This window comes from Chlorocebus sabaeus, chromosome 20 (assembly GCF_047675955.1).
Source record: "Chlorocebus sabaeus isolate Y175 chromosome 20, mChlSab1.0.hap1, whole genome shotgun sequence".
Taxonomy (NCBI): Eukaryota; Metazoa; Chordata; class Mammalia; order Primates; family Cercopithecidae; genus Chlorocebus; species Chlorocebus sabaeus.
The window spans coordinates 67,339,060-67,349,550 of NC_132923.1; the positions used below are offsets into that span (position 1 = coordinate 67,339,060).

Consider the following 10,491-nt stretch of genomic DNA (forward strand, 5'->3'; position numbering starts at 1 on the left):
CACCCACGAGCCTCTGAACAGTACACTGAAAGCTGGCATGAATAAGAACCATTCTACAAAGGAAAAGCATAGCTAATGTGCTGATATGTGATGCATTAATTTAGTCATCATGGCGTTTCTTCAATTTAAAACATTATTTCCTTAATAAGGAGTTATATTTTTTAAAAAGGATTATTAGATGGGACTGTGTAGGTATCTTGTTTAATCAAAACTTTTCTTTGTAAATATTTCTACATTTCATTGTTTACAACCCAAATACATATTTTAAGAGAATTATACCATAATTTCAAAAATGCTTTACAATCATTGCTAATATGGTTTGCTGGTGGGTTATAAAACATCTTGCCTTAAGTTTACCTATAGTCAATGCTTCTAGATATGGTGGACTAAGAATTTTAGCATTAGAAAAAATAAAAATGAAACGTTTATTTCAAATTTGTCTTGTAACAGAAGAACTATGTCATAACAGATATATAACCAGATATTTAGAAAAAGGAAGGATCTTACTATTTTAAAGGACTTTCCAAAGTAACTTTTTTTTTTTTTTTTTTCCAAACAGAGTCTCACTCTATCACCCAGCCTGGAGTACAGTAGTATGAACTCAATTCACTGCAACTTCTGCCTCCTAAGCTAAAGCAGTCTTCCCACCTAAGCCTCCTGAGTAGCTGGGACTACAGGTGAGCACCACCACTCTTGGCTAATTAAAAAAAAAAAATGTAGATACGACTTCTCACTATATTGCTCAGGTTGGTCTCATACTCCTGGACTCAAGCAATCTTCCCATCTCAACTTCCCAAAGTGCTGGATTACAGTCACCCAACCCAAAATGTAACTGAATAATGCAAAAAACTCAGAAATGAGTCTGTTTTACAAATTCCAACTGTATTGTATTTTATATTCCTGATTAGAATAGTTTCCTAATTAATATTCAAAGTAATAGTTTATAGAAAGCCCTAACAGCACTTAAAATCCTTCTTGTTTTTTGGTGAGAAAACTCATTGGTTGATCCCTAATAAAATTAGCAAATTTAAAAGAGAATTCATATACTTAAAATGAATTGAACATTTCTTCATTATCCAACATTCATTTAGCTGGTATTATCCTAGAAAGATCAATGATTTAAAATGAACATTTTAATTTTAATATTTTAAGAAAGGATATAGTATCCAAACTTAGAATGCTTCAATATTAGTGAAAATTAATTCCACATTTCTTAAACAAAGATATCTTTTTAAAAACAGAATACTTAATAGATGTTAAATTTATAGCATGGGAGTTTGCCTAGACAGTCAAGTCAAAGTGGAGGATAAGGCAATTGTCCAAAATGTTTAAGCCAAATAAAAACTCAGGGCATAATTAAGGCCAAAAATTAAACTCAGATTGAAATTCAGGCCAAAAATTAAATGAAAAAGAAATGTTTTTTGGATGGTGTCATCAAATTGGCTAGATATATTAATTAGATCTATTGAATTAAGGTTCCTTTCTCTCTTCTACTTTGCTAGGGTATAAGAGACCCCAATAGTTCTAAGGGTGTGGTTTTACTGGCAGACAGTGGGAGCCACAAGACCTGGTTTTATTGCTATGTCTCTCATTAACAGCTGGTGATCCTCAGCAAGAAAGTATACTTAGTGGGGTCTCAGTTTCCTCTTTTTATAAAATGAGACACTCTGCATTCCTTTCCAGCTCTGAAGTGTTATAAACTCCTGAAATAGTAAGATTACAGCTATATCTGTGTGTGCATGTGTGTTGAGAAATAGAACAATTACAGCTGTGTGTGTATGTGTGTGGTGTGCCCAGTGTTCAACAATACGATATTACCCTAAGGACTTCGCTAATATTTAACACTCACTCTAAGTTTAACTAGGTATTTTATTTAATTACAATAGCTTTTATAATTGTCTTAAAAAATTAATCACACTTGATATAGGGAAGAAATTTTTTTCATGTCTTGAATTACACTGATCAGAATAGCACTGGATAGTAACTATTTAATATTATGAGTGCTCAAAATACGTCGTCCAAGGTATATCTCCATCCAACATGGCTCTGTAAGGTACCTACTGATGGTAAAAACTACAGTGATGAAGGCCGGGCGCGGTGGCTCAAGCCTGTAATCCCAGCACTTTGGGAGGCCGAGACCGGCGGATCACGAGGTGTTACCCCGTCTCTACTAAAAAATACAAGAAACTAGCCGGGCGAGGTGGCGGGTGCCTGTAGTCCCAGCTACTCGGGAGGCTGAGGCAGGAGAATGGCGTGAACCCGGGAGGCGGAGCTTGCAGTGAGCAGAGATCCGGCCACTGCACTCCTGCTGGGCGACAGAGCGAGACTCCGTCTCAAAACAAACAAACAAAACAACAACAACAACAACAAAAAAAAAAAACAAAAAAAAAAAACTACAGTGATGAATACTTTTGATGCAGAACACTTAAGTCGTTAGTATTTAGAAGTCTATTACTTGCAAGTTTTGATTGTTTTAGTTACACCATCTATGACACATTAATTCTTTAATTTCAGCTGTCATATTTTAGCTTTGTGTCCATTACTTACCTTTTTAGTCCAACAAATGTCTTCATAATACTTAGGCACTATCTTAATAAAGTTCATTTCTTACCTTTTCTTCCATTGTTGAATAAATTGACAATACAGCCAAGTATCTATAAAGTATTTTGCCACTACACCAGAGTATTCTTATCTTTTTCAATGTAATAACTTAAAATCCTGTAGTTTCTCAGTGACTTGTCTACCAGCTCTTTTCCAATTGTTTGTCCCACATTTTCCTCTGTTAGCTCTGTTTTTCTGCTTTTCACAGTACCATTTCTTTTTACCTATGAAAATTTCATGATGATAATGATAGTACTTATGCTATCATTTTGTTTTTAAGGTCAGCTACCTCTTTCCTACAATTGAAATCAATAGTTTCTCACTTGTTCTCATACTACTTTACCTCTTGAGTACCACAACATTTAAGTATCTCCCTCATCTGACTCACCCCGCCACACACACAAATATATCCTACAGTTCCATTGTTTTTAACTTAAGCCATTTGTTATGATGCTACCTTGGGTATACCTATCCCCTGGTGTTAAGTATGCTTTCAACCTTACTGAACTTCATGTACAGCAAAATATCCTGGTACAACTGAAGAAACTGCATCTTTAAGAAGTCTATAAATGAATTCTTTAAACAATGTAAACAACTGCTCCATTGTTAAAATATTTAAACAGATCATGTCAATGTTAATAGACATTTCAATGCTTCATCCCTGACAACTACTATTCCTTTCACATGTATTGAAGTAAAATAATATTTTGTATAGAGATTTTAAGTAGTTTACTAGGCAGTGAACAATAAAATGAGAATGAGTGTACACAGGAAATCCTTTGGGTTATTAATGTATTTAATATTTTTCCCATATGTCTTTGAATGACAAATGATAATGATTCTATTATGATTAATAATTTAATTAGCATGTATGATGCCTCCCCAGGGCCTTAATTATCAAGTGCATCATCATAGTTTCAAAATAGATATGACAGCTATTGACTCAAAATTTGCTTTATAGAAAATTTCCATAATGTACTTTTATATGACAGATTCTACTAGGTTATCAAATTTCTGTCATGAATGAATTATTCCAAGATAACAAGCAATAGTATTTTCTATACCTATACTAAATAATAGTCAAAAAATGATAGGGTGTATTATTGTCAAATATGCAGCTTTGAAAAACTGACTCAAAATCTTAATTTTTCTTTGTACACCAGGAAAAACTTCTGTAATCTACAGATTTCAGTTTTTACCGAACTGCAATTTATGCCATGAAGGGGAGAGCACAGAATGGGGAAAAATGAACAAGGAACAAATCTGGGCTTAAATCTTGGCCCATCAGTTTCCATGTGGCATGGAATTGCCACTTGCTGTCTTTGAGTTTCAGTTTTCTAATCTTCACAACAGTGAGAATCATGCTTCCTATAGGATTATTTTGAAGTAAAGTACATGACTCATGGTAGGAGTTTAGCAAGTGGTAACTTATTATAATTATGGTTACAGTTCGGGTACTACGGTAGGGGAGGCAATGTGACAAGTGATACTCATGGATTTCTGAGCATATTCACTTTTTTGAGATAGGAAATAGACACATTTGGTTATTTAAATGGCATGCTTTTAATTACACCATTATATAATACACATAATTATACTATGCTATCACTAAACACAACCACACACACACACATACCCCACACACACATGACTATAAAAAAACTAATCAGTACACCAATGTTTATACTTCACTCTTCTAAAATTTCCAAACCACATTTCATTGTACCCCTTTGTCTTATTTGGTACGTCCTACAGTTATAAAATGGTAATTATTGCCACCTGTATTTTATCTTGTTAAAAGAGACGTATTACCTAAGACTGCATATTACTTTTAGACGTACCTAAGTTTTTCTTACTCCTCTTTCACTATCTCAGGGTAATACTCTACAGTTGTTTCTATAAAAATATAATTATTTATAATGATTCAAACCTGAGTCACATAAATAACATGGTTAAAAGCCACATCAAGAAAAAAATACTGTTGATTTGTGGCAACCATCATTCAAACATTGTTAATTTATAGTGTCACTTTTCATTTTGAGTTTTTATTGACAATTCACAAATCAATTTTTTAAAACATATGTGAAGCCTGTCTATGAATCTCCTTTTTTTTGATTTAGGTATTTGATTTAATACAACAGCTTATATAATTTGCTTTTTTTATTCTGTCAGAATAGAATACAATTTGTTTCATTATAGGTTTAAATTGCTATTTTATATTAAAATTTTATTTCTTAATATTGGAATGTTGAGAACTCTCTATTGAAGACTGATATTGACTACTAAATTAATGAAATTCAGAGTGAAAACTTCAAGGTTCTTCAAAGAGCCTAGAGTCATCTCCAATGATATCTTTCCATGGCAATAAAAATTAGTTAATAGTAAGTCAGCTTGTCATAAACTAAGAGTCTGTTATATGTCACAGATTTGAATTAACATTCCCCTAAAGTCATCTTGCAAATTTACATGGCTTCAAAAAAGAATGTGGATGATACTCTGCAAAGCAGTCATTTTTATTAGAGACAATAAAATACACCAAATAATGTCTTTCAATGATAGTGTGGCTATTATAACTATTGTGTTCAACAGTATATATGTTTGAAATATTTTTTTCAAAAAACTATGAAATAATTTATGTGAAGAAAATGTAAGAAGAATCCATAAATAATTCAAACGATAATTTATCAATAATTGGTTACTCTTCGTGTAGTCTGTTAATCTGGATAAGAAATGAAGTTATAAATTAAATATATAAATCTGAAAATAAAATTTTAGTATCTATAAATGTAATTTTGATACATCAATTAAAACCTAACATCAATATTTTACCTGTTCTAAGAAGTGAATGTTTTAAAGTTGTGATTAACAAGATCAAGTTTTTGTATCAAATATTTAATCATGTACTATGTACTGAAATAAGAGAGATCTACGAGTACCTTTGGAATGAACATCATATAGATAATACAGTTTATCACTTGCATAAGCAATAACATTCATAATATTAATTTATATTTTAATGATTTTTTGAAATCCAAAGCAAACAAAAATGCAGACACACAAAAACACTGTAAGCTTGTGTTCTGTATTTTATAAAGGAATTAGAAAAATTAAAAGCTTATACAAGAAAGTGGAATAAGAATTTAATTGAGAAAATGTTAATGCCAGCCTAAAGCTGCACTAAAATTCTGAATAAAATATGGCTACTGCAATTGGACCAGGTTTCTTTATGAAGTTGTTTCTAATTCTGAAGCTGCATATGTGCAGACACAAGTGATGTAGAATGTAAGTGTTGCCATGGTAAGTATACATTTTTTCTTGGATAGTCAATTTTTTCTTAAAAATGTATAAGGAACTCTCACCTTATAATAAGTCATGAAAATTCACTGTTTTTCTTATCATTACTTATTAGTATGATGCAATGCAGCATAATACAGAAATAAACCATCTTTTAAAAACTTTAGCCTACTAAGATGAATTATAAAGCATTAAGTGAAAATGAAACAAGAAATCTCCAAGTCAGGTAACTCTAAATATTGGATCGTAAACAAGTTATATCTCCACTAAATTAATAAATATTCTGTCCTCAGGACATTTTTCACAGGCCTGAGACACCTCAGAAGTCCAAACGCAATCGCTAAACACACCCCCAATATACTTTAGCCCTATGACTCTTAAGGAAAAATAAAATAATTCCTACATCCCTACTTTCTCATTTCCCCCCCTGTGCAATCAATGATTTCTAAAAAGTAGACTTCATTGCTTTACTGTCTTTTGTAAAAACAAACAAACAAACAAATAAAAAACACCTCGTGGTAGTTCCCTTAGAGTCCTGGAAGCCAACTCAAGGAAGCCTGGACGGAGGTGTGACACTTGGAATGGGGAGGTGGTGTAATCTGTTGCGAATCACAGCAGGTTCTGAAGTGCTGGAGAACCCACGTGTGCAGGGGCTGGAGAACTTTTCCACCGTCTCCCAGAGGAAATGTCTCATTTTAAAATAGGGGGCTGGCTGGAGCAAGGGGTGGGGGTGAAGGGTGGGCGATTAAAAAAAAAAAAAGAAAAGAAAAGAAAAAAGGCAGAGGCGAAGCTTTCAAACCGTTCACGCATATCTATCTGTGCTTATTTTCCCTCTATTTCGCCTCCGATCAACTTTATTGTTGTTATTATTATTATTATCATTTTCCTTCTATAGGAGGACTTAAGCAACCGGGATGCTGAGCATCTCATAGGCTCAGGCTGGAACAAAGAAAATCGAGTTCCTAATACTGTATCTCTCCCGTTGGAGGGATCACGTGTCCTGCTTTCGCTGGAATGCACTCTTCTCGCCCACGCTATAAAAATCTCTATTGTGCTTAGAAATTTCGCCTAGGTTAGAATATGCTCACATAAAATTGCTTTTCATCCATCAGGAGAGCCACATTTCTACATACACAGATACAAATCTATTTACCTGCTGACCCAGTTACCATGCAGGTAAATTCGATGTGTTTAAAGAGTATCAGAAAAGTAATCAAGAAGAGCAGGTGGAGGGCCCCTGCGTCTTACCGATACCCACCCGCATCGCTTTTTTTTTTTTTTTTTGTAATTCCTTTTGAAGGAGAACTTCGAAAGGAACGTGGGAGTCGTAGATGGTTCCTTTCTGAAGCCAATTCCTGGGAGTTGTGAAAGTGACCCCATCTCTTCTCTGCCTGGAGCTGTGCCCTCTCGCCCAACCCGCTCGCTTTGTGACTTGATGGGGAAGAGACAGCCAGGGAAGAGCGGGAGTAGAGGGCGGAGGCGGGTCCTTTATTCAGCCCTGATGGCCGAGAAGTAGTGTAAGGAAGCAATCTTGCAGCCATCTCCGTTATTATGAAGTCACACTATTTTAAAAGGCAATCTGTACAGTCCCCCAAACCCCCGCCCCCATTCTTGACTCTGCAAACAGTCAGATTAGAGACTACTGGTAGCCAATCTAATAGTCCACGAGCCAGGGTGCCATGATTACCTTAATGCTAATGTGCTTCCCTCCCTCTTTCCACGTCGAATCCGAAACACGTCCTGCATCCTTAATAACTCGGAGAGGAGGACGCAAGATCCTCAAGGGGACCCAGCGCTGGATCGGGAATAGGCAGGTTCACCAGCTTCTCGTGCCACACAAAGGAGATGTGTGGGTAGGAGTTGTCTAGCTGACAGGGAGGGAGGCAAGGTTCTCCCTGACTCCTAGGGAACGGGCTCCCCCACTTCTTTCCGTCCTCCAGTCTTTCATGCTCCTTCGTCCCCTCCATCCCCCCAAACCCCACCCTTTCCCTTCAATCCCAATGGCATAAAAATCTTCTAACTGTATTTTTTTCAAACAGACATTGAGACACTGATACAACACCTTCCAAGATAGAGACAAGTGCGTCCTGCCACAAGTGTGTGTGAGTGTGAGTGTGAGTGTGTGTGTGTCACGATCAAACACGCGTTTCATCCCTCATACACCTCTGGGAAAAAAGCTGACTGAAGATACCCAAGATAATAACGAGGAGCTAAACCTAATTTCAGCGGAACCAATGGTCCCAGCACCAGCGCCCAAAATTTACCTTTCCTTTTCGCAGTATGTAACCCTTTAAGGTCTCTTGCCAGCTCAAGCTACTCGGTGCTCCCATGCACCCGCCCAGTTAGCACCCCATTTCCAAACGCTCTGCAACCTACCACATCAGCGCCGCCTCCGCCGGCCACCGCACGAGCAGCTTCCCGCGAGCGCCAAAGCCTCCCGCCCTGCCACCCCCGCCCCCGGCCGGCCTCTGGGGTCCCACACCTAGCGCGCCTACGGTAGCCGCGGCCGCAGGCGGCTGGGCCCCCGCAGCACCCTCCGCCACGGAGCGAGCGTGCCTTACTCACATCGCCGGCGGGAGAAACTGCCCATGAGGTTTCGGAGAGCGTAGTCGTGCAGCTGCCAAGGGTTATTCCTTAAGTGTTCAGGGGTCCGCAGTGGAGTGGGCGCCAGGGTCCTCGGAGGAGAAGAGGAGGGAAGGAGTAGAAGGTAGGAAGAACAGGAGATAGAGGGGAATCCAGGAAGGTGCCACGTTAGACCATGATGCCGGTGCCCTTCAGGTAGACGGCTGGAGAGCTTCCCGCGGGAAGGGGCCGAGGGGAAGCCCGAAGCGCCGGCGGGGGAGGCAGGAGCGCGTCCACTCCCCAGCCTCAGCCTGCCCAGCGCGCCGCGCTAGCAACCGCAGCAGCAGCGGCGGCGGTGGTGGTGGAGTCGCAGCTCCTTCCCCGCCCCCAGAAGGCTCCACAGACAATAAATCCTGGGCGGAGAAGAGACGAGCAGGAAAGGCGAATCCTGCACCCAACTCTGTAACAACCCCTGCCCGTTGCCGCGCCTGTGCAGGACGAGGATCCCCAGGGGCCAGGGCGCAGCGGGCGTCTCGGAAGGGCTGAGCGCTCCGCGGCTGCAGGAGGCGGTGGCGGTGGCCCGAGTGGGCGGCTGCAGGTCCCGCCGGCGAGAACCCGCTGCACAGGGGCTGGGTGTCCGTGGCTTCAAGCCCGGTGTTCACCTGGAGTAGGGTCCTCCTCGGTGCAGTGGCTCGGCGCACAGGTGCCAGGATTGGCAGGCGAGGAGGCGCCGCTCATGGCTCTTGGCTGTGTCTCCGCTCTCCCCGCCCCCTCTCTTTTTTCCCACCCCCTTTTCCGACTACACCAGCTGCAGCTGCTTCAAAGTGTGAAAAATGTCAAGGAGATTTTCCAATGATAGGAGGGGGTAACCATGTTCACAACCCTCGGTCCCTTTTTGAGATCCTCGCCTGTCCCTCTGACCTCTACTCGGGCTACCCCAAATTTTGAGAAGAAAAATCCCAGTCCCGCACAGAATTGAAACGCTAGCCTTCTCCCGGCTCCGTCACCATAGGCTGCTTTTGGAGAACGGGACGAGAGGCCGAGCTCTCTGGGTTCCTCTCGTCTCCGTGGTGTTCGAGGCAGGTGGCACGAATCTCAGCGCCGGGTGGAGCGCGGCGGCCGGCTCCTCCCGCTCGCGGGCCAGCCCCGGGCGCTCGGGCAGCGCGGCGCGGCGTCCTGCAGCGCCGCCGCCTGAGCGGCAGAAGCGGCTCCCGGCCTGTGCGCCCGCCTGCGCACCCCTGCACCCGCACCAGCCCAGTGACGCTGAGCTCGTGGCTCCTCAGGCTGCTGCTCCTGCTATCTCAGCAAAGAGGCGGCCGGGAGCGCCTCCTCGGGGTTTCCTCCCCCGCCCGCCTTGCCTGCTGCAGGTTGTTGGCTGCCAAGGAGAAAAGTCTCTGCTTGTGCGTCAGGTCGCTTCACATCAGTCATGGCAGCGAACCTTGTGCCCGCTCTCAAGTCCTCTCCTCATTCTGGGGTTGCGGCTGCTGCCCTGGGAGTGCACAAAAAGGGAAGGGGTTTCCCAACTTCCCTTCATATATTCACCGCCCCACCTCCTGCCATGAACATTCTCTCTCTCTCTCTCTCTCTCTCTCTCTCTCTCTCTCTCTCTCTCTCTCTCTCACACACACACACACACACACACACAGTCTCTCTCTCTCTCTCTCTCTCTCTCTCACACACACACACACACACACACAGTCTCTCTCTCTCTCTCTCTCTCTCTCTCACACACACACACACAGTCTCTCTCTCTCTCTCATATGCTCCCTTACGTAAAGGCACACACACTTTCATCTTTTCCTCTCATACGCTTCTCTAAAGTCTCATAAGCAGCAAGACATATTGGTGAAGCTAGTACTATATTTACACTTTTTTTTTTTTTTTTTTTTTTTTTTTTTTTTTTTTTTTTTTGAGACGGAGTTTCGCTCTTGTTGCCCAGGCTGGAGTGCAATGACGCGATCTCGGCTCACTGCAACCTCTGCCTCCCAGATTCAAGCGATTCTCCTGCCTCAGCCTCCCAATTAGCTGGAATTA

General features: G+C 41.1%; 1 protein-coding gene across 9 annotated transcripts in view; it reads right to left on the reverse strand.

Moving 5' to 3' along the window:
• The window catches only part of LRRC7 (leucine rich repeat containing 7), a 570,280-nt gene extending 560,291 nt beyond the window's left edge, over nucleotides 1-9,989 (reverse strand). For 6 of the 9 annotated variants that reach the window (XM_007978330.3, XM_007978324.3, XM_007978325.3 and 3 more), the window contains exon 1: nucleotides 7,583-7,804. In XM_007978330.3, coding sequence (XP_007976521.1) covers nucleotides 7,583-7,641 — 59 coding nt within the window. In that variant the 5' untranslated portion in view covers nucleotides 7,642-7,804. Of the gene's footprint in view, nucleotides 1-7,582; nucleotides 7,805-8,460 lie in introns of those variants that run through there. The other 3 variants (XM_038001554.2, XM_038001557.2, XM_007978322.3) reach the window with 2 other exon arrangements.
• Between the last annotated feature and the right edge of the window lie 502 nt (nucleotides 9,990-10,491).